The sequence below is a fragment of the Stomoxys calcitrans genome, chromosome 5 (assembly GCF_963082655.1).
Source record: "Stomoxys calcitrans chromosome 5, idStoCalc2.1, whole genome shotgun sequence".
NCBI classification, from domain to species: Eukaryota; Metazoa; Arthropoda; class Insecta; order Diptera; family Muscidae; genus Stomoxys; species Stomoxys calcitrans.
Window position 1 is genome coordinate 98,003,732 of NC_081556.1, and position 24,256 is coordinate 98,027,987.

The 24,256-nt window shown below is 42.0% G+C and overlaps 1 protein-coding gene across 2 annotated transcripts in view; it reads left to right on the forward strand.

Annotated features, from left to right (window-relative positions):
• Positions 1-12,302: 12,302 nt before the first annotated feature.
• The window catches only part of LOC106091828 (protein anachronism), a 50,467-nt gene continuing 38,513 nt past the window's right edge, over positions 12,303-24,256 (forward strand). For both annotated transcript variants that reach the window (XM_013258502.2, XM_013258503.2), the window contains exon 1: positions 12,303-12,888. In XM_013258502.2, coding sequence (XP_013113956.2) covers positions 12,638-12,888 — 251 coding nt within the window. In that variant the 5' untranslated portion in view covers positions 12,303-12,637. The remainder of the gene's footprint in view (positions 12,889-24,256) is intronic.

Genomic DNA, 24,256 nt, shown 5'->3' on the forward strand with positions numbered 1-24,256 from the left:
GCCAGTTTGCGCGAATAGAGAATATAGGCGACGTATGAACCAAGAGCTGTATGACGACGATAGAATAGTTAAATGCATCAATATACAACGGCTGTGTTGGCTAGGTCATGTTGTCAGAATGGATGAAGAAGCTCCAGCAAAGAAGTCTTTTGAAGGCAAACAGGGTGGTACACGCAAACCGGGAAGACCTCGAAACTTGGTGTCAGAGATTTTAGAATGAGCGCAGAAGATCGAGGCGCTTGGAACGCTATATTACGATCGGCTAGTGGAACAAATGTGCTATCATAGCCAATTAGAGTAAAGTAAGGGGGATTGCCCTCTGGCACGTCCTTTCATTTGAGTACAATATGCTCTCGGCGATCCTACATGACAGTTTAGCGTTTTTTTAATGGGTGGAGGGCGTCGTACCCCCCCGAGGCTAAGGCCCAAAAGACAATTTATTTGAGTCCTTTAATGTCCTGCCGAACAGTAGGACGTGACCCAGATACTTGAACCCTTTTATCAACATTAGATTCGAACTCTACTGTAATAGACCTTTTTTTAATTAACATATTATCCCGATCGAACTACACGTCCTATTGAAGGGTATTTAGTGAGTGGGCCGGTCCCGGACTCTGTTCAAAATGTGTATTCCCGTTTCGTAGTCAACTCCCAAAGAAACCCATTTTGTGACGTTGGACATTCATGCCTGTTTTAGGGGTTTTTCGGGGTTGGGGAAGCCCCGTAGACACCTTGGACCAGATGTTTATTCAACTTCCAAACACATTTCAATTGATACCCATATTTTCCCAATCGGTAAATATGTCCTGTTGAGGGTTTAGGGGGTGGGTGGGGGAGGGGAGAAGCCTCAGATAGCAAGTATATCAGATTCTTACTCTTCTTTTAAATATCTTTCATTCGATATCCATATTGTCCTAATTGGTAACTATGCCCTACGGGGGGTTTTGGGGGGTAGGGAGACCCCTTAGCCACCAATGAATAAATTTGTGTCAGATTTGTACTCTACTTTTAAATACCTTTCATTTGATACCCATATTGTCCAAAGCGGTGAAAAAGTCATTTTAGGGGTTCTTTGGGGATGGGGGACCACCCCGAACACTTTGGGTGAAATTTTTATACCAAGTTCGAACTCTACTCTTAAACCCCTTTCGTTTGATACCCATATCGCCCCGATCGGTAAACGTGTCCGTGAGGGAGGGTTTTAGGGTAGGGAGGCCCCTTGGACGCCAAGGAATAAATTTTTATTTTACTTCAAAATACCTTTCATTTGATACCCATATTGCCCAAAGCGGTGAAAAAGTCCTGAAGGGGTTTTTTTTTTTGGGGGGGTGGGGGATCCTCAGCATGCTATCTGTGTCAGTTACCAGATTTCCTTCTTTGTCTCTGCAGGAGGATGTGCCTGCACCAAAGCCATTCTGACTCCTGTACATCTCAATTTGATCACACTCACGTCTTTCCATTTCCTTTTTCTTTCTGCGGAATAGTCGTTTCTTCCGATACCTCTCCTTCATCTGATTACAGGTTGCTCTATATGCCGCATTCTTGGCTTCAGTAGCATCTAGACAGGCTTGCGGTACCAAAGTACGGATTTCGCGGCATTTTCCATGGAGTGCGCCATTATATCATCGGAACAAGGAGTGCTTTCATCAAGCAGTTGGATCAGTCGAGTGGAGTATGCCGCTGCCATTTGTTGTGTCCAGCTTCCGTGCAGTGTCAGATCGTACTTTCCTCGCCATGCTCAAACGGGTGCGAAACTTGGCTGCAAAAAGTAAATCTATCTCTGAATCTACATTTGCTCTATGGATCGATCGTACATCTAACATGCTGGAAGAATGCCTTCCATCTCTCACAATGTGATCAATTTTGATCCTCGTGTTATGATCGGGTGACAGCCATGTAGCTTTGTGAATATTTTTATGTTGATACCTGGTGTTGCCAACTACTATGTCTTTTGCCGCGGTGAAATCTATTGGCCTCAGGAGGCCATCAGAAAAAGTTTTCAGCGGTGGTTTTCCCCTTCTAATGCTGGCAACATTTGTGAGATACTATGCCATGTAAAACTTCTCTTCAAAGAGGTGTCGCACTTTGGCACGCCGATCGGACTCGGCTATAAAAAGGAGGCCCCTTATCATTGAGCTTAAACTTGAAGAAGTTTGCCCCTGTTCCTTAGTGGAAAGTTCATGGGCAAAATTTGCAAGTTGCAATCTATTGGCCTCAACCCATTATTGGACGTTATCGCGTGGAGGCTAAACCTTTCGACTATTGGACCAAAGATGCCTTCCCTTCCTATCATCGCATTTAAATTTCCTCGAAGGATTTAATATCATGGGCGGGGCAGCGGTCTCTCTAGGCGCTCGTAGAAAATATCCTTGGTCTGCTCGTCTTTGTCTTCCGTCGGGGCATGGGCACAAATAAGGCTGATGATGAAGAATTTGGCTTTTATGCGGATTGTGGCTAGCCCCTCATCCACCGGAGTAAAGCTGGAGACAAGGTGTTTGAGTCTCCGACTAACCATAAATCCACAGCCAAATTCATGCCTCATGTTATGGCAGCTATAGTATAGCTTGTTACCGTTTGGTGTTGTAGTGGCGCCATTTCCAGTCCGTCGCACTTCCTGTAAGGCGGTAATATCTGTCTTGTACTTCTCAAGACATTCCAGGTGCAGATCCACAAGTAATGACTTTTTTTCGCTTGCGTGGGTCGTCAACGTTAGGAAGGTCTGTTTTCACTATTCCTTTGTTTCTCAGAGGGACTGTTATATTTTTCCTGGGGCGGGTTACTGGCCCAGCGCCCCAACCACATGGCATTTGTGGAATCGCACATGTATACCTCGTTGTCGCGAGCCGCTTGCTCCAAGATCCGACGCTCGCCTCTGGTCGCCCCTAACCTGGGAACAGACGCTGGTGTTGGCCATTGGTTATTTGAAGCCAGTGCCACCTGACCCCTCACTGAGACTCTCCTCTCGAAATCGTGGACTGCCCGCGGCCGCATTTGCTGATGCAGGTTTTGCAGATTTTTCCCATGAACATTCCACTGGGGAATAGGGGAAAACTTCTCACATATCAATGAGAGCAGTCCGATTCAAGGTTAACCTCAATGATAAGTGGCCTCCTTTTTATAGCTGAGTCCGAACGGCGTGCCGCAGTGCGACACCTCTTTGGAGGGAAGTTTTACATGGCATATTATCTCACAAATGTTTGCTGCTACTCCGCATAAAAACGAAGCTTTCCACTATCTGCAACCTGAGGACAAGCCCATTAGCTTTCAGCTAAGCTTCCTGTGATAACGATAGCTACCACGCAAGTCGGAGCTCAAAGTTCCAGCCTGTGTGGTGCTCATAGTTAACCCGTGTCGCCGAATAACAACTCGTCAAATCCTACCATCAGAAGAACCTTTAGTTCCACCGAAGCGGCGTTACAACGGTGGAGATATATTTCCAGAAACCGGCCCATAGTCAGAATTCAGATTTTCCACCACTGTCATGTTAGCCTCGTCAGTGCATTGCGTTGGAGAGAATAGTTAAGGATCAAAGGATCAAAGTGTTTATTGACATTTGTTTTGAATTTCTGAATGTCGTAGATAAGCTTCCTTTGATAACAATAGCCACCACACAAGTCGGAGCTCAAAGTTCCAGCCTGTGTGGTACTCATAGTTATCCCGTGTCGGCCGAATAACAATACGTCAAATCCTCCTACCATCAGAAGAACCTTTAGTTCCGCCGAAGCGGCCTTACAACGGTGGAGGTGTATTTCCAGAAACCGGCCCATAGTCAGAATTCAGATTTTCCACCACTGTCATGTTAGCCTCGTCAGTGCATTGCGTTGAAGAGGGTAGTTAAGGATCAAAGGATCAAAGTGTTTATTGACATTTGTTTTGAATTTCTGAATGTCGTAGATAGCGATTCCACATACCAACCGTCAAATCTTCCTACCATCAGAAGAACCTTTAGTTCTGCCGAAGCGGCCATACAATGGTGGAGATATATTTCCAGAAACCGGCCCATAGTCAGATTTTCCACCACTGTCATGTTGGCCTCGTCAGTACATTGCATTGGAGAGGATAGTTAAGGATCGGAGGTGGAGAAACGGGAAGTATCGTTTATTGACATTTGTTTTGAATATTAGGATGTCGTAGATAGCGATTCCACATACCAACCGTCCTTGCGAAAAAAAAATTCTCTCGGTAATGCATAGTCCGATCAGCTGGCCAATCAATTACAAACCGGTGTGAGCTTCAAGAATGTCTTGTATTTCTGATAAACAATCTAAAGTCTGGAATCAATAGAAGAACACACACCGTAAAAGAATCGATGGAACAGCACCACACAACCCACATTTCGACTCAAGGGATACAATGGAATTGGATACCCTACCATCCCCAATCAACACTAACGCTCGATGATTTTGAAACTCTGGCCCATATAGGCGAGTTATTTTCCATTTTTAATTGGATATTTCCACATATTAAAAGTCTGACTTTGTGCCAAATAATCGTCATTTATAGGACATGATGTCTTTCTTCATATTTGTAATCATATTTATGATTAATGATTAGTTCCGTAGCTTTAAATTCATTGTTGTATGGAAGGAAGATGGAAAACCTGTGAACACTCTTGGCTTGAGCTTGCTTAAATATGTGTAATTACCTACCAAGCCATTTCTATGCGATTTACACTTGGGCAGGTGTAGTCAAAAAGAAAAAACGTATTGCACTTTATTTTGTTATTTAAAGTCAACATCGAAAAAAAAAATAAAAAACTTAACACTCCATGGTGTTCACATCAAATTAGACTGCTAAATATTCAAAAAAGAAATATATTATTTTGTTTCTAAAACCACCACACCAACTTGTCTTTACAATATCTTCAAAAAAACATCACCAAAGGAACAACCCCCTTTTGTAGTGCACACACATTCTCTCACATATATCATCTCTTTATGTAAGACTCCAACCAACTTAAAATCAGCAGCCTATGTTATTGTGGCATCCAAATCAACAACAGCAGTAACAGGTGAGTTAACACTCACCGTAATGTTTAAATTTTGATGTGACGAACTCAAAAGCGAATGTGTTACTCTGTGCCGAACACATGCTCACATACAACACACGGCAATGGTCAATGTGCGAGCACAAACACCAATGCAAAATGCAACCATCAACCAACCAGCGGTGAGCAAAAACGAAGCAGTTAACATAGAAGCTGAACGACCAGTAAACCAATACTCGTGTGAGTATTATGAATAACATTGCAGTGATACGGATTAGGTGTGAATGTGTTAACATCTTCAAAGCCTGTAAGCCACTGTTGGCTGAGAGTTGAAAAAAGGATTCAATGGCTAATAGACAAGAGTTTAGGAATATTTATAATTTTTTTTATAACATTGGAATATAAAAGAGCCCTTGAATGCTAAATATTTTACATATTTAGTTTTTTCGTTAGATAGATAGATGTTTTTGGGGATATTTAAAAAGAGCATAATTAATTTCAACAAGATTTTTCAGACCAAATTCACATATGGTATAGAAGAGGATTTTTTCATTGATAAGGATATTAACGAAAATGGACTATATCGGACTATAAATTACTGTAGCGAACATATGACTAACTCATTTCAAGAACATGAATTCAAAGATTTACTTGATTTTGAAGGAATTTAAAATGGTAGTTCCATTGGAGCGATGGAGTCCGGTTTAAGTAGGTAGGCGATGAAATCTGTATGTGAGAAGACGAGGCTATTACTATAAGGAAGTAAGAAGATCATAACAGAACACATATGACTATGAGCTCACTTATGCAGAATAGGTGCGGCAAGTGATAGAATGTGGAGGGCATGTGGGGTAAATGATGAGACATTAGAGGATTTCCTATGTCTTTGCCCGACTTTCGGGGCTAACATACACCGGCACTTAAGTGGGAACACAATACCGGACTTGAGCCGACTTAGTGGAGTAAAATGAAGAACAATTAAGGATTTTGTTAGTAGCACGGAATTCCTGATCCAGATTTTTCGAGATTACTTTTTAGAATTTGGGGCGCAGAACATACCTATTGCTAAGGTGTATATTCATAGTGGCATGGGGCGAATAAATATCCTTGCCCTCTTTTCTTAAGCTAACTTAAACTACAAAGGTTATCAAAAATACGACTTTTTCCTAAAACCGGTTAGACTGGCTATCTTTTTATTTCTTATATATAACAAGTAAGAGCGTGCTAAGTCTATATCTAAGCCATATCAAGTTATAGTCCGATTCGGGGCTCAAGAAGCAAAATCGGGAGATAGGTTTATATGGGAGCTATGTCAAGCTATAGATCGATTCAGACCATATTGCACACGTATGTTGAAGGCCATGGGAGAAGCCGTTGTACAAAATCTGTGCCAAATCGGATGGGAATTGCTTTCTCTAGAGCCTCAAGAACTCGAGATCCCAGATCGGTTTTTATGGCATCTATATGAGGGTATGGACCGATTTGGACCATACTTCGCATATATGTTGGAAGTGATACCAAAACACCACATTCAAAATTACAGCTAAATCGGATAAGAATTCCGCCTTCTAAAAGCTCAAGAATTCAAGACCCAAGATCGGTTTATATAGCAGCTATACCAGGTTATGGACCGATTTGAACCATACTTCGCACAGTTGTTGGAAGTGATATCAAAACACTAAATTTCAGTCAAATTGGATGAGAATTACGCCCTTTAGAGGCTCAAGAAGTCAAGACCCAAGATCGGTTTATATGGCAGCTATATCAAAACATGGACCGATTTGGCCCGTGCTTTCGACAGACAGACGGACGGACATGGCTAGTTCGACTTAAAATGTCACGACGATCAAGAATATATATTAGCGGGGGGCGGATCCTCCCCCTAACCCTAATTTTCAGAAACGCCTGATCTCGGAGATGGGTGGTGCGATTTAAGCGAAATTTTCTGTGCTATCTTATAGTAACCTAAAAACAAAAATTTTTCTATCCAAATTTCGGATGGAGTACCTAAGGCGGCCGCCCCACCCTCAAAACATACCAAATATATATATAGACCAATCACGATAATATGGGACTCAAATGAAAGGTATTTCAGATTAGAAAATGAATCTGATATCCAATTTTCGGACCAAGAGTGTGGGGGACCATCTCAACCCCCGAAACACCCCTCAAAAGAACATATTTACCGACCACGGCAATATAGGACTCAAATAAAAGGTATTTGAGTGTATAATACGAATCTGATATCCAAATGTGGGACCAAGTTTCTGGGGTTCCACCCGCTTTCCCAAGACACCCCCCAAACAGAACTAATTTCCTCACCATGGCAATATGTCGCTTAAATAAAAGGTATTTTAGTGTAGAACTCGAATCTGATATCCAGATGTGAGACCAAGTTCTGGGGGGGCCGCCCATACCCGAGAACATCCCCCAAAGAAGCCAAATTTACGACCATAGCAATATGGGGCTCAAATGAAAGGTCTTCGGAAGTAAAGTACGAATCTGATATCAATATTTGGGAAAAGTGTCTATGGGGCCAACCCACCCCCATAAAACCACCCAAATAGTGAGTATTTACTGACCATTGTAATATGAGCCTGAAATAAGAGGTATTTTATAGTATATATTTATTTATAGAGGTATTTTATAGTATGATATATATTTTCTAATCCATGTCATTGAATGGGCGCCCAATCCCCCAAAACACCCCCCAAATCGGTCATGTTTGCCGACTATGGAAATGTCTGACATGAATCTGACATCAACATTCGGGACCAACTGTCTACGGGACGTCCCACCCACCATAACAACCCCCAAGTAGGACGTATTTGCTTACCAAGACAATTTGGGTCTTCAAGACAATGGAGCTCGATATTCATAGTTTTTAGGGCCCATACCCCAAATCGGACATATTTGCTGGCTTTTTCAATAAGTGAATGGTATTTGAGGTTAGAAAACGAATTTGATATCCAATTTTGAGGCCAATGGCAATACGAGGTTCAAACATATGAAAATAGAGGACGTTGCTGATACATTTTCAGGGCTTAGTGTATGGGGGACCACCCTACTCCCCAAAACACTTCTAAATCGGGTATATTTACCGACCATGTCAATGTTGGGCTTAAATGAAAGGAATTATGGGGGTAGAGCACAAATTGATACCCATTTTCGGGACCAATTTTCTGGGGGTCTACCACTTTCTCAAAATATACCACAAACCATCGCAATATGGGGCTCAAAGTATTTGGGAGTAGAACACGAACTTGATATCCAAATGTTGGACCATGTATTTAAGGCATCACCCTTTCCCCAAAACACCCCCCAAAGGGTAAAAATTTTTCGATCATGCCAATATGTAGCTCAAATGAAAGGTATTTGAGATTAGAAAACTAATTTGATAACCAATTTTGGGGCCATGTGTTTGGGGGACGCTTCATCCTGTAAACTCCCCATAAACCCAAGGGCAAAATGGGGTTTAAATAAATGGTATTTGAGAGATGAGCACGAAGCTAATATTTTTTTCAGGGCCAAGTGTCTGGTGGAACACCTCACCCCCGAAGATAAGAGAATATCGGGCTGAAATAAAGTATTTTAAGAATGGAGTACACCTTACATCCAAACTTAAATACGTAGACCAATAAAGTTCATATGGGATTCAGATAGAGGCACTTATATTGTTTAACTATTTCCGTAGCATGGTATTTCACTAAAAGCTCTTCAAATGTCGAAAACAAATATTCCAAGGAAAATTTTGTTCTATATAAAGTAAAAAAGGCGAAGCGGAGCGAGCCCGGTCCAGCTAGTTGCTAATAAAAACGAAGAATGTAAACCGATTTTCACGACTAATATCTCATTTTGTTTGACTAAAGAGCAACAAGGTAGCAGGAGCCGACGGGTTACCCGTTGAACTATTTAAGACCGGAGGCGACACGCTGATAAGGCGTATGCATCAGCTTATCTGCGCAATCTGGCTACAAGAACGCATACCCGATGATTGGAACCTCAGCATACTATGTCCCGTACACAAGAAAGGAGACAAGACGGAATGTGCCCATTACAGAGGAATAAGTCTCCTCCCCATCGCATACAAGATACTCTCGAGCGTAATGTGTAAAAGATTAAAACCTAAATCAATGAGATAATTGGACCCTTTCAATGCGGCTTTAGAGCTGCTAAATCCACCCTGGACCAGATATTCACACTGCGCCAAATCCTGGAAAAGGCCCGAGAGGGACAAATCAACACCTTCCATCTCTTTGTTGACTACAAAGCCGCGTTCGATACTCCTTTACGTTCGAAGGTATTTCAAGCCATGTCTGTGTTTGGTATCCCTGCAAAATTATTAAGACTCTGCAGGATGACACTTGCTGATACGCGTTCCTCAGCAAGAATAGGAAAGAATCTCTCCGAACCATTTAATAACAAACGAGGTTTCAGACAAGGAGACAGCCTATCGTGTGATCTCTTTAATATCCTGCTGGAGAAGATTATACGAGATGCAGATGTGAATAGATATGGCACACTAATCACAAGGGGACACATGCTGCTCGCCTATGCCGACGACATCGATGTCATAGGTTGGTCACCGAAAGAGGTAACTTCAGCCTTTGAAAGAATCGAAAGAGAGTCAGTGAAAATGGGTCTGGCAGTAAATGGATGGTTTCAACTCCCAAAAAGCCTTGCCCAGCCAAACAGATAAAGAACATGGAGAAAGTTGGGAACCACAACTTTGAGACAGTCAGCAACTTTATCTACCTCGGCACCGCCGAACCCGAAACGAATGACACCAGTTTTGCGATTAAGCGAAGAATAATACTGGCAAACAGATGCTACTTTGGACTAAGTAAGCAGTTTAGAAACAAGGTCACTTCTCGACAGACGAAGATTACACTATACAAGACACTAATACTACCCGTGCTGTTATATGGTTCTGAAGCATGGGTACTTGTGAAAACAAATGAGGCAGTGCTTAGAGTATTTGAGAGAAAGATTCTTCGTAAAATATATGGACCAGTTTGCGTTAATGGAGAATATAGGCGACGTATGAACCACGAGCTGTATGAAAGCAGATGAGACAGTGCTTGGAGTATTTGAGAGAAAGATTCTTCGTAAAATATATGGACCAGTTTGCGTTAACGGAGAATATAGGCGACGTATGAACCACGTGCTGTTTGAGGTGTATGAAAGCAGATGAGGCAGTACTTGGAGTATTTGAGAGAAAGATTTTTCGTAAAATATATGGACCAGTTTGCGTTAATGGAGAATATAGGCGACTTATGAACCACGAGCTGAATGGAAGCAGATGAGGCAGCATTTGAGAGAAAGATTCTTCGTAAAATATAAGGACCAGTTTGCGTTAATGGAGAATATAGGCGATGTATGAACCATGAGCTGTATGAAAGCAGATGAGGCAGTACTTGGAGTATTTGAGAGAAAGATTCTTCGTAAAATATATGTACCAGTTTGCGTTAATGGAGAATATAGGCGACGTATGAACCACGAGCTGTATGAAAGCAGATGAGGCAGTATTTGAGAGAAAGATGCTTCGTAAAATATAAGGACCAGTTTGCGTTAATGGAGAATATAGGCGATGTATGAACCATGAGCTGTATGAAAGCAGATGAGGCAGTACTTGGAGTATTTGAGAGAAAGATTCTTCGTAAAATATATGTACCAGTTTGCGTTAACAGAGAATAAAGGCGATGTATGAACCACGAGCTTTATGAAAGCAGTTTGCGTTAATGGAGAATATAGGCGATGTATGAACCACGATCTGTATGAAAGTAGATGAGGCAGTACTTGGAGTATTTGAGAGAAAGATTCTTCGTAAAATATATGGACCAGTTTGCGTTAATGGAGAATATAGGCGACGTATCAACCACGAGCTGTATGAAAGCAGATCAGGCAGTACTTGGAGTATTTGAGAAAAAGATTCTTCCAGTTTGCGCCAATAGAGAATATAGGCGACGTATGAACCACGAGCTGTATGAGCTGTATGACGACGATAGCATAGTTACACGCATCAAAATACAACGGCTGCGTTGGCTAGGTCATGTTGTCAGAATGGATGAAGAAGCTCCAGCAAAGAAGTGTTTTGAAGGCAAACACGGTGGTACACGCAAACCGGGAAGACCAAAAGCCCGATGGAAAGATCAAGTGGTGGGAGACAACTCGAAACTTGGTGTCAGAGATTTAAGAATGAGCGCAGAAGATCGAGACGCTTGGAACGGTGTTCTACGTTCGGCTAGTGGAAAAAATATTCTGTCATAGCCAATTAAAGTAAAGTAATCTTATTTTTTTTTCATAGCTTATGTGGCTTTTCGTGAAAGTTATAAGAATTGACACATGCTTCCGGTTTTGATTTGTTTGATTTAAAAAAACGAGAGCATTGACATTTTTTCACAATAAATTAAATGGAAATAATTAGTCATTAGTAGGCAAAAGTTCATTCATTCGTGCAATAGGAAATAATTTTTAAGAAAGAAAAAAGTCAAAATGTCATCTCTGTCATCATACACTGCAGATTCTTAAAACATGGAACAGGTGTCAACAACATTAGGGGAATCTGTTTTCCATTCATTCGTTTCTACAAAATATTCAAAATTTTTTTGCAATTTTAGACGTCCGACAAATGAGGGTTAGGTTAGGTTTAAGTGGCAGTCTCAGACTCACTTGGACGTTTTCGCCCGTTGTGATACCACAGGAATTATTTTTGCCCTAATACCGCAAAAATTCTAGTATTATTTCAGCGGTGTTTGTAATATGCTAGTCTCAGCTAGCAGGATGGCACAACTCTCATTCCACATAAACATATGATATAAGCTGTAAATTTCCCACTACTGTAAAGTCCCCATCTATTAAGAGTGATATTTCTTTTCTCAGACCTCAAACAAACATCAAACTGTTAGACATATGCATATGCTCTTAAGTTCACCTGCACTCATACCTATGCACATAATGTGCAAATAGAAAATTGGCGAGTATAAGTGCAAGTAATTCTATAACCAAAAGTAAACAAAAATCCTACATACATACACACACACACGGACACACACTTATTACACAGCACCCATGCATGGTATGTTTGAGACAAGCACTGCTCTTCGTATTCGAATACGAACCAAGAGTAAAAGACCGCTGCTTATAATGTTTGTTGTAGTAGTCATCGTGAGTGACTCTTGCTGCCTTTGTGGCTGTCGCTGTTGCATTGCGAACAACTTACCGGCCCACCAGTCTGAGTCTGTGATTCTGTTATTTAAGTGTTTTAAAGTGCCTGGCGCAAATCACTTCGTATTTGCCATTCTTAGAGTGAAGACAACAATCTAGAAAAAAAAACTCTACACAAAATTTTAACAGTGTTGCAAATAAAATCCATTGCAAAATAAGGAAAAAATTTTCAAAAAAAAAATTAAGTGAAAGAAAAAGACAAGTTTTGAAAATATTTTTGGTGTGCAGTAAACTTTTAAGCCTAGAAGGGCCAAACATTAAAAAAATTGGAATCATAGTAAACAATGATTTATTATAAATAAATGCTATTTATGTAAAGACATAAAGAATTTTCAATTTAAACTTTAGTAAAAGTGTTGTTTTTTTGTATATTGCAAAAATATTTCATTTTCTATTGCAACAGACATTTTTGTGACTCGCACAATGTTGCTGTTCAACATAATCGTTTTATTCGGCATGTATTGCCTGATATTATTGTGCAACAGTGTTCTGGCCACAGCCAATGATTCGGTCATACGCACCGAATTGGTGGATGGCAATAATCGCAAACAGATTTTGGCCATGTTCAATTTGACAGAGGCTCAGATGAGCCAAATATATGCCGGCTTAAGTGCGGCCAATAAGGAAGCTGAGGCAAATGGCAGTGTGTATTTTAAGAATATCAGGGATTTTCGGTAAGTATTTATTAACTTTTGCTACTCAACATAGTGATAAATGTGATAAATATGAATTAAAATAAAGGGAATGTAGAATAAGTTAAAATTTTTTTGAGTTGAAGTTTCATTTCAAACGCTTTTTATAACCATCATCATACGATGGGGGTATTCTTATCTAGAAATCTAGTAATTCCGTTTGAAAAAATTCAAATTTTTGCCCATGAACATTCCACTAAGGAACAGGGGCAAACTTCTCACATACCATGAGTGCAGTCTGATTTATAGCCGAGTCCGAACGGCGTGCCGCAGTGCGACACCTCTTTGGAGAGAAGTTTTACATGGCATAGTACCTCAAAAATGTTGCCAGCATTAGGAGGGGAAAAACCACCGCTGAAAATTTTTTCTGATGGTTTCGCCAGAATTCGAACCCAGGCGTTCAGCGTCATAGGCGGACATGCTAACCTCTGCGCTACGGTAGTATATTCACAAACAGTTTTACAATATATATATGCCCCGAAATTGGTTATCAAATTTGCTTTTTAATCTCAAATACCTTTCATTTGAGCCACATATTGGCATGGTCGTGAAATTTTTACCCTTTGGGATTGTTTTGGGGAAGGGGTGATGTCCTAAATACATGGTCCTACATTTGGATATCAAATTAGTATTCTACTCCCAAATACCTTCATTTGAGCCCCATATTGCGATGCTCAGCAAAAAATTGCTTTTTGTGGGAGAAAGGGGTAGACCCTAAGAAAATTGGTCCCGAAAGTGGGTAACAATTCTTGCTCTACCCCTCAATACCTTGTTTTTAAGCTCCATGGTCGGTTAAGCTTGACATGGTCGGTAAATATGCCCGGTTTAGGGGTGTTTTGGGGATTGGGGTGGTCCTCCAAAGATTAAGCCCTGAAAATATGTCAGCAACGTGCTCTATGCTCATATATCTATATATCATTTATTTGAACCCCATATTGCCGTTGGCCTCAAAAATGGATATCAAATTCGTTTTCTAATTGCACTTAAACACCTTTTTTGCAAATGTCAGCAAATATTTGGGGTATTGGCCCTAAAAGCTATTAAAATTTAGTTCCACTCTGTTTAAGACCCAAATTGTCTTGGTGAGCAAATATGTCCTATTTGGGGGTTGTTATGGTGGTGGGACGTCCTATAGGCAGTTGATCCATAATGTTGATATCAGATACGTGGTCTACTCCCAAATATCTTTCATTTGAGTCCTATATTTTCGTGATTAGTCTAAATATATGTTTGGTAGGTTTTAGGGTGGGGCGGCCCCCCTAGGTACCCCATCCGAAATTTTTATTTTTAGGATACTATATGAAAGCACACAAAATTTCGCTTAAATCGCACCACCAATCTCCGAGATCTAGCGTTTCTGAAAATTAGAGTAAGGAGGAGGGTCCGCCCTCCTTCAGATATCAAAAAATTTAATACCCTATTTTCACCACGAGACATTATGCACCATCTGTCAAAATTTCAAGAAAATCGGTTCAGCCGTTTCTGAGTCTATAAGGAACACACAAACAAACACAAATTGATTTTTATATATAAGAAGAACATGTGGAAAATTTCATAATGATCGGATGAAACATGCGTATCCAACTTTATTATAATTAAACGGACAAACGATACAGAAAGAATACTCGGACGGACGGATATGGATTTTTATATCATTCACCATAGCATGGGGGTATACAACTTTCGTCATTCGGGTTATTGGCACATGGAATATTTGATAGCTGATGCATTTAGCCATGTCCGTCCGTCTGTTGAGGCCTCTGTTGGGCCTCCATACCGAATATGGTTTAGATCGGACAATTTTGGGTATAGCAACCATATAGACCCGTAAATTGGGTATTTATTACAAGACTTTGCTGAAATTAAGTACATTGGTCTATTGAAAACTCCTACACCCATTTAAGAACCATTTATTATACGTTCGTTGTTCTTATGAAATTCTTAACATTGAATTTTGGCTAGATTGGTCCTGATTGGACTAAATGTCGAAATAGCTGCTGTAAGTTCATAATGGTACATTTTTCACCTGATTTAAAGGAAATGTTTTTTATATATACCCGAGGTGGTTGGTATTCAAATGCCGTTTTGCAAATGCAAATTGGCCCATGAAGATTCCATGATGATGATTTACCAATGATTTATCATTCCAATAATTTACACTTTTTAATGATTTCTTTTTTGTTTTTAAAACTCTCCACCATAGGATTTTAATGAAATTTTTTACTAATTTCGTCATTCCGTTTATAACACATTGAAATATTCATCTGAGATCCTACAAAGTATATATAGATCGACTTGACATTCTAAGTCGATGTAGCCATGTCCGTCCATCTGTCGCACGCTTGCTTTCGAACTAATAAAGCAAGACGTGTGAAATTTTGCACAAATACTTCCCAATAGTGTGAGTCAGTTGGGAATGTAAATGGGCCATATCGGTACTTGGTTTGATATATAGCCCTTTGGGCTTGCCTCGCTAAAGGCATTCCAGTCAAGTCCAGTCCCTCTGGAATGTGTAAGGTCCATAGTCTCACAAGCTCGGGATATATCTCAACCAATCCCTGGGATATATCTGTGGCATTACACCTAGAACAGAAGAATTTTGAACTGTTCAGCCATATCATTGGGAGAACTGCGATGGTTGAGGCCTGTTTCTTTGAATTAGGAAAGATGTTCCCCAGAGATTTAATGCCTGCCTGACTGTCTAAGAAGATATAATATTCTATTTTAGCCATTCTAACACATAATTAAATGCAAGTATCATTGGGTCGCTCAGGTAGCTGAGTTCGTAGCGTGCTCGGAGTGCCCGTGAGAAATTTCATGGGTTCGATCGTCCCTTAGGCCTGGTATGTCGCTACTGTGGTATCTCAATGTACTAAAATAGTCTGAGTCTTTTTAGAAGATAGACTGCCACTGTAACCTAACCTAAGGATCATTGCCTGATATACATTACAGTGGTCGGGTAATCTTCCCGATATGATCAGTACTAGTTCTTTATAGTACACCCCAAAGCCCACCTGGTGCTCAAGCCTGGAATCATCAGCCATTGTATTCTGGATAACACAGTGTCCTTAGCCGCCACCTTACCAAAGAACAAGCTCCTTTAACCTCACAACAATGGTCGCAGAAATTTGTCTAGCCACAGTGTGCAGAGGCATTAGGTGAAGCATTTAATTCAGTGCATCAAATGGTCTCATACTCAATGACAGTAGGTGGACATTTGCAGCGCCTTCCAACTGCAGTATACACCCAGTGCAGGACATGCGGTTTAAACCCCCAAGTTTTGTCAATGGCTCTCTTGCAGGTGCATAGGACAAGAGTTACCTTTCTTGTTCTTTCCAAAATGTTGGATTTAAAGTTCAATTTTCTGTTCAGCAAAAGACTCAGGTATTTTGCGCTTTCAGTAATTGGAACATTCTCACCTCCCAAGAAGACAAGTGCCACTGTGGGTAATTGGTATCAACTGCTGCAAAGCACAGCTTCTTTCTTAAACAAATTTACACCGAGACCAATTCCCCTAGCCCATTTCGCTGTCGTACAGCTCCCTGAAATTACATCGTGCAAAAAATGTCGGAAAACTTTCCCTTAACCGAAATAGTCACGTCATCAGCATACACAATAATGTAAATTTTATGGCTATTTTCCAAAGTAGAGGAGACAGTGCACCTCGTTAAGGTGTTTGCTCTGTTGAGCTATCATTTTTGATTTACAGAACCCAAGCCTGTCGAGAAACTCCAGCTTCTTTAAAATCAAAAGCACCCTCAATGTCAAGATATACTACTTTTGTATATTCCTTGGCAGCGTGAGAACCCTTTATGTAGGCGACTAGGTCATGAGGGTCTGTTCCAATGGACTTACTCTAAGGTTATGTTACTAAATGCATGCTAATGCCGAGACAGGCGATCTACAAGAATCTTTGCGCTAAGTATGTTTCTGTGAACCTTTTTAGAGCTTTTAGCATGAGCGATGACCGGCATAACTTTTGGCCTTAACATATATATTGGGTGGTGAAATCGGGACCTTTGCAACAGTATTTGCATTAACATTTAGTCCTCTTTAAAATATAAGAAAGAAAATAACACCTACTGTAAGAAACAACAGGTAAAAAGGCATTAAGTTCGGCCGAATCGGAATATAAATGAACCTTTTATGGGCCTGAGGCCTTAAATCGAGAGATCGGTCTATATGGCAGCTATATCCAAATCTGGATCGATTGGGATCATATTTCCATTATTCCATCACCATTTTAAAAGAAAAACAAGTAAGGGCGTGCTAAGTTCAGCCGGCCGAATCTTATATACCCTCCACCATGGATCGCATTTGTCGAGTTCTATTCGCGGTATCTCTTTTGAGGCAAGCAAAGAATATTAAATAAGAACTGTTATGCTATTAGAATTATATCAAGTTATAGTCCGATTTGGACCATAAGTGAATACTGAACATTGTAGAAGTCGTTGTGTAATATTTCAGTTCATTCAGATAAGAATTGCGTCTTGTAGGGGCTCAAGAAGCAAAATCGGGGGATAGGTTTATATGCAAGCTATTGATCGATTCAGATTAGACACGTGTGTTGAAGATCATGAGAGAAGACGTTGTGCAAAATTTCAGCCAAATCGGATGAGAATTGCGCCCTCTAGAGGCTCAAGAAATCAAGATCCCAAATCGGTTTATATGACAGCTATATTTATCGATTTACGCCATACTTCGCACAGTTATTGGAACTCATAACAAAACACCTCATGCAAAATTTCAGCCAAATCGGATGAGAATTGCGCGCTCTATTGGCTCAAGAAGTCAAGATCTAAGATCGGTCGTACATGGCACAGTTGTTGGAAGTGATACCAATCCACCACGTGCAAAATTTCATTCAAATGGGACCAGAAATGCACCCTCTAGAGGTTCAAGAAGTCAAGACCCCAGATCGGTTTATATTGCAGCTATATCAAAACATGGACCGATTTGAACCATTTTTAGCGCAGTTGTTGGAAGTGATACCAAAACACCACGTGCAAAATTTAAGTCAAATCGGATGAGAATTGCGCCCTCTAGAGGCTCAAGAAGTCAAGACACAAGATCGGTTTATATGGCTGCTATATCAAAACATGGACCGATTTGGCCCATTTACAATACCAACCGACCAACTCTAATAAAAAGTATTTGTGCAAAATTTCAAGAGGCTAGTTTACTCCTTCGAGAGTTAGCGTACTTTCGACAGACGGACGGACGGACATGGCTAGATCGACTTAAAATGACATGACGATCAAGAATATATATACTTGATGGGGTGTCAGATGCATATTTCGAGGTGTAACAAACAGAATGACGAAACTAGTATACCCCCATCCTATGTTGGAGGGTAAAGAATTATCCGCTATATAAATGTTTCTTAAAGCTTATAATAGTTAAATTTGCCTTGGTTTGTACATTAAAATCGGTCATAAAACTCTGAATGGAGAAAAATCTAAGTGATCGTCCAATAAACAAACCTAACTTTAACACTTTTCTCAACTGAACATTTTTGTTTTGCCTAACGGAATGGAGAATTTGTCTCCAAAAGCAAAAATTCTATCTTCTTTATTTTTCTTGTTCTCAACTGAGCTGTGTTCCACTGTACGTTTTCATACAAGCCAATAGAATGCATCGTTGTATACAATTCATGGAATTTGTTTATAGCAGCAAGGCTATATATAGTGAAATTTTGTTTATACATTTTCCTTAGTGCAATATTAAAAGTATGCAAATCGAATGGGGTCAAACTTCTCTCATATGGTACTTTGATGGCCATTTGATTTGAACTCATTTGGCATTGTGGCAATATATGTGGAGAATGATTCAGGTGCGTAACAAATCAAAGGAAATACGTTTTAAAGGCAATTTGCTCTCATATTGAGACTTGACATGAAGAATTTTATAAAGACCGCAAACAATGTATAAACCAGTCTAAGGCGAAAGTTTTTCTTTTCAGCAGGAGGTACAAGTTACCTACGTTGACACCTAGGTAGGAAAGAATGATTGATTTACAGAAAGCTCAAAATATCTGGGTTTGTTGCTGGACAGGGAATCGAACTTCAAATCCAACATTTTGGAAAGGGCAAGAGAGCCAACTCTTGCCTATACACCTGCAAGAGAGCCATTGACAAAAGGGGGATTTTAAACCGCGTATCACGCACTGGCTGCATACTGCAGCTTTCAGACCAAAACTGTTATATGGTGTCGAGGTTTGGTGGACGGTGATTTAAAAGTCCACCTACTGTTCGATACTCAGTCGTATTCAAAGAATACGATCTAATGCACTGAGAAAAAATTGCTGCGACCACAGTGGTGAGGACAAGACATCTTGTTCTTTGGCCAAACGGCGGCCTCGGACGCTGCGTTATCCTTGATGGTTGGGTTAGATTAGGTTTAAGTGAACCTTCCAGACGGCTTTAAGAACCCAACAACTTGGGATTGTAAACATCCGCTAAATCAAGCAAGTTCTCTAAGAACTTAGGTGGTGTTGTGGTTTGGTGGACGGCGATTTTAAAATCCCCTTACTGTTCGATACTCAGTCGGATTTAAAGAATACACAGCTCATAGCTGTGGTCGCAGCAATTATATGGTGCTGTTATATGGTGTGGTAAAGGGTGATTTTTTTGAGGTTAGGATTTTCATGCATTAGTATTTGACAGATCACGTGGGATTTCAGACATGGTGTCAAAGAGAAAGATGCTCAGTATGCTTTGACATTTCATCATGAATAGACTTACTAACGAGCAACGCTTGCAAATCATTGAATTTTATTACCAAAATCAGTGTTCGGTTCGAAATGTGTTCATTCACCGTAACGTTGCGTCCAACAGCATCTTTGAATAAATACGGTCCAATGATTCCACCAGCGTACAAACCACACCAAACAGTGCATTTTTCGGGATGCATGGGCAGTTCTTGAACGGCTTCTGGTTGCTCTTCACTCCAAATGCGGCAATTTTGCTTATTTACGTAGCCATTCAACCAGAAATGAGCCTCATCGCTGAACAAAATTTGTCAAAATTTGAACACATTTCGAACCGAACACTGATTTTGGTAATAAAATTCAATGATTTGCAAGCGTTGCTCGTTAGTAAGTCTATTCATGATGAAATGTCAAAGCATACTGAGCATCTTTCTCTTTGACACCATGTCTGAAATCCCACGTGATCTGTCAAATACTAATGCATGAAAATCCTAACCTCAAAAAAATCACCCTATAGTTTGGTGTTATATGGTGTTGCAGTTTGGTGGACGGTGATTTAAAAGTCTACCTACTGTTCGATACTCAGTCTGATTCAAAGAGTACGATCTAATGCACTGAGAACAAATTGCTGCGACCACAGATGTGAGGACAAGGCATCTTGTTCTTTGGCCATACGGCGGCTTTGGACACTGTGTTATCCTTAATGGTTGGATTAGGTTAGGTTTAAGTGAACCTTCCAGACCGCTTTAAGAACCCAACAGCTTGGGAATGTGCACATCCGCTAAATCAAGCAAGTTCTCTAAGAAAAAAAACCTAAACTGGAACTCCTTCTGACACAATGACTAAAACGTCTACGGTAGACCTCTTCAAGTCTAGATTAGGCCACATAATTTTGGAGTGTTCACAACCCCCTCTTGGTGACCATCTGTCATTCGTAGCCTTTGGGCATGATCCTGCGGACCTAGCTTCCATATCGCTCGAGGCATACTCTCAGATTCCTGTTCCCCTGAAATGTGTAAATAAATCTTTGCGGAACATATTTCTGAATTTAAAAACCCCACACGAATGTCCAAGGTCTCCCAATGAAATGGCTGAACAGTTCAAATTCTGAGCGCCGGACCACAAGAATTAAATGCAAATTAGGCCATGTACATTGCATAGGTGGGGATAATCATAGCTGAAAATTTTTAGAAACCCCACCATAGGATGGGGGTATACTAATTTTATTAAGCAATGACATTTTAATTAGACCTAGCCTTGTCTGTCCATCTGTCCCTCCCTCCGCTTGCCCTATCATCTGTCCATCCGTCTGTATGTTTGTCAAAAGCACTCCAATTTTCGAAGGAAGAAAACTAGGCGCTTAAAATTTTGCACAAATATATCCCACTAGTGTAGGTCAAATGGGACTTTAGATGGGCCATATCGGTCCATGTTTCAATATAACTGCCATATAAACTGATATCGAATCTTGACGGGTAGGAATACTCCTCGAGAACGAGTATTCTCGCCGATTCTATGGAACCTCGTGATTAATGAAATCCTGATGGATCTCGGTGGGGACGGCATGAGGATTATCGCTTTTGCGGACGACGTCGTGCTGCTGGTTCGCGGAAGGTTTCTGTCGACGATCAGCGAGATCATGGAAGGGTCACTGAGGAGGTTGTCGCGATTGGCTACTAGAAATGGGTTAAGGACCAACACAGGGAATACTGAGCTGGTGGTCATACCTGCGGCTGTCGAAGGGGCATAGTCCTCGATTCGAAACTGTCCTGGAAAAGATACACCGAGGAAAGAAGCCGTAAGGCACTGTTCGCTTTTTACTCCTGCAGGTGGATGTTCGGTAGGAAGTGGGGGTAACTCCCAAGATGATTTATTGGATGTATATCACATATGACCAACGTGAGGCCAGTACTGGCCTATGCAGAACTGGTATGGTGAACTGGACTGGCCTGCGTCGTGGTCACAGTGGCATTGAGATCCGCATCGCAGGCAGGTCTGGAGGCGATGCTGGATATGCGGCCCACTAAGACCTATATTCGGAACTGCGCCACCAGGGTCGCGCCTAGGCTGAGGGAGCTCGGCATGCTTAAGGAGGATGGTTGCAACCACAGTTCGATTGTCGGACGAGTGTACGGTCTTTCAGGCAGAGGTCTGTGCTATTGCAGTGGCCGCTTGGGAAACTCTGAAAGGGATTTACCGCACTCAGAATTTATGTTGACAATATAGCGAGGATGATGGGGTCGAGATGCGTGGCGGATTGTTTGGAGTCCTTGGATAGGCTCCTGGCGCACGATGTGGCGCTGACATGGGTTTCTGGCCATGAGGGGATTCCAGGGAATGAGAGGACGGACGAGTGCACCAGGAGGGGTTGCTTGACTGCAAAGGTGCTATGGCCGGTCATCGACCGGAGGAGGAAGGGGGGTTGTCGGCATTCGATAAGAGGTCGATGAGTACCTTGACAGGGGTCACAACCAGACACTGTGCCATAGGCCGCATGCCGGCGCGCATGGAAATACCGCACAATATCCTCTGTAGGAGTTGCCTCGATGAGAATGAAAAGGAGACCAATGAGCACTTGCTCTGTTCATGTCTGGGTCTGCAGAAACCTAGGCTCTCCTTTTTTCCGTAATCTGGGTGAACTTGCGAACGTACCTCTGGTAGGTCTCCTGAAATCTGTTGAAGGAAAGAAGAGGAGATGGCCAGTGCGGAGGCGGTGCCAGGGTGGAACCAGGGATGGTTGTCGGATTGACCGGAGATTCTGGCCAGCTGTCGAACGGAAGAGGACAAGAGAGTTGCTGACCCTCAATAAGGGTCACTGAGTACGGACAATGTGCGAAAGGCCATATGATGGGAGTCCTGCGCAACGACTGCTATGGACAGTGTCTTTATGAGGATGAGGAAGAGACGATCGAATATCTGCTCTGTTCATGCCCGGGTCCAAAGGGGCATAGGCTTTATTTTCTAGGGAGGCGGCTCTTCTCCTTAGGAACGTGGTTTGAGTAGATCTGGGACGCGATGAGATATTCTACACGCTGCTATACATGCGCAGACACGGAGCTCCAATGCTTGGCACTTAGTGTGTGAATAGTTGAGTAAGTGTGGGCTTACGCTCCAGGGAAGCACTCGCATGGTTGCGTGATGAGGTTCAAGTGCTTGGCTGATGATGTTGTGTTAGCCTGAGTTCTCGGACAAGTTGTTGTTGTGGGAAATAAGAGGCGGAAAATTATGCGAGAAGATTCTCCACGACAAGCAGACCTGTGGCCGGTCTTGCACACGTGCCTTTTGTGAAACTATGGAACATGGTTGAGGAGATGGCCAGTGCGGAGGCGGTGGCAGGGAGAACACTCTGACCACCTACTGACCGGAAGAAGACGAGGGAGTTGCTCACCCTTGATAAGGGATCACTGAGTACGATGAAAGGTGTCATAACCGGACACTACACGATAGGCCATATGGCAACGATCATGGGAGTCCAACGCAGCGAATACTGTGGACGATGTATTGATGAGGATGAGGAGAAGACGATCGAACACCTGCTCTGCTATTGCCCTGATCTACAGGGGTATAGGTTTTCCATCCTAAGGAGCCGGCTCTTCTACAATCTCGGCGAACTTGCAGATGTGTCACTGGGGAATCTCCTCCGAAACGTGGATGAGACGGGTTTGATTCGTTGGGAGACGCGATGAGAACATCAACACGATGTCATGCATGCGCAAACGCGAAGCTTCAATGCTTGGCATTTGGCGTGTGCATACTTGAGTGAGTGTGGGCTTACGCTCCGGGGAAGCACTTGCGTGGGGAGATCGAAGTGCGTTGCTGAGTGTTTGATGGCCTGAAAGTGTTCCTGGCCTATGACGTTGTGTTGGCCTGGGTTCCTGGACAAGTTAATGTTCTGGGAAATGAGAAGGCATTACGCGAGGAGGGGATTCCCTTGTGGCCGGTCTTACACACGTGCCTTTTGTCAAACTATTGAACATAGTTGAGGATATGGCCAGTGCGGAGGCGGTAGCAGGGTGGGAGTCTGTGGATGGTTGCCGGACTGCTAGAACACTCTGGCCAGCTGTTGACCGGGCGGGGATGAGGGAGTTGCTCGCCCTTGATAAGGAGCCACTCAGTACGATTAAAGGAGTCATAACCGGACACTATGCGATAGGCTATATGGCAGCGCGCATGGGAGTCCCGCACAACGACTACTGTGGACGATGTCTTGAGTTCCGCACAACGACTACTGTGGACGATGTCTTGATGAGGATGAGGAGAAGGAGAAGGAGAAGACGATCGAACAGCTGCTCTGCACATACGCTGGTCTACAGGAGTATAAGATTTCCATCCAAGGGAAGCGGCCCTTCTACGATCTCGGCAAACTTGCAGATGTGTCTCTGAGGAATCTCCTCGGAAATGGGGTTGAGACGGTTTAATGTGGAGGTGGCGATCCTCGATAAGCTCCTGTAGGTGAGCAAGCTCGTTCCGGCCCGATCGCCATTGTCTTTTGTTTTGGGGCATAGCCATATATGAGACAAATGTGGAAGAATTTCACTTTTATTTGAATTATGGCTAGTCTCTAATCCACCGAAATCAATTTGGAGCCATGAGGTTTTAGTCATCGTTTAGTCGGTTCTTAAAACTTGCAGACAAACTCAT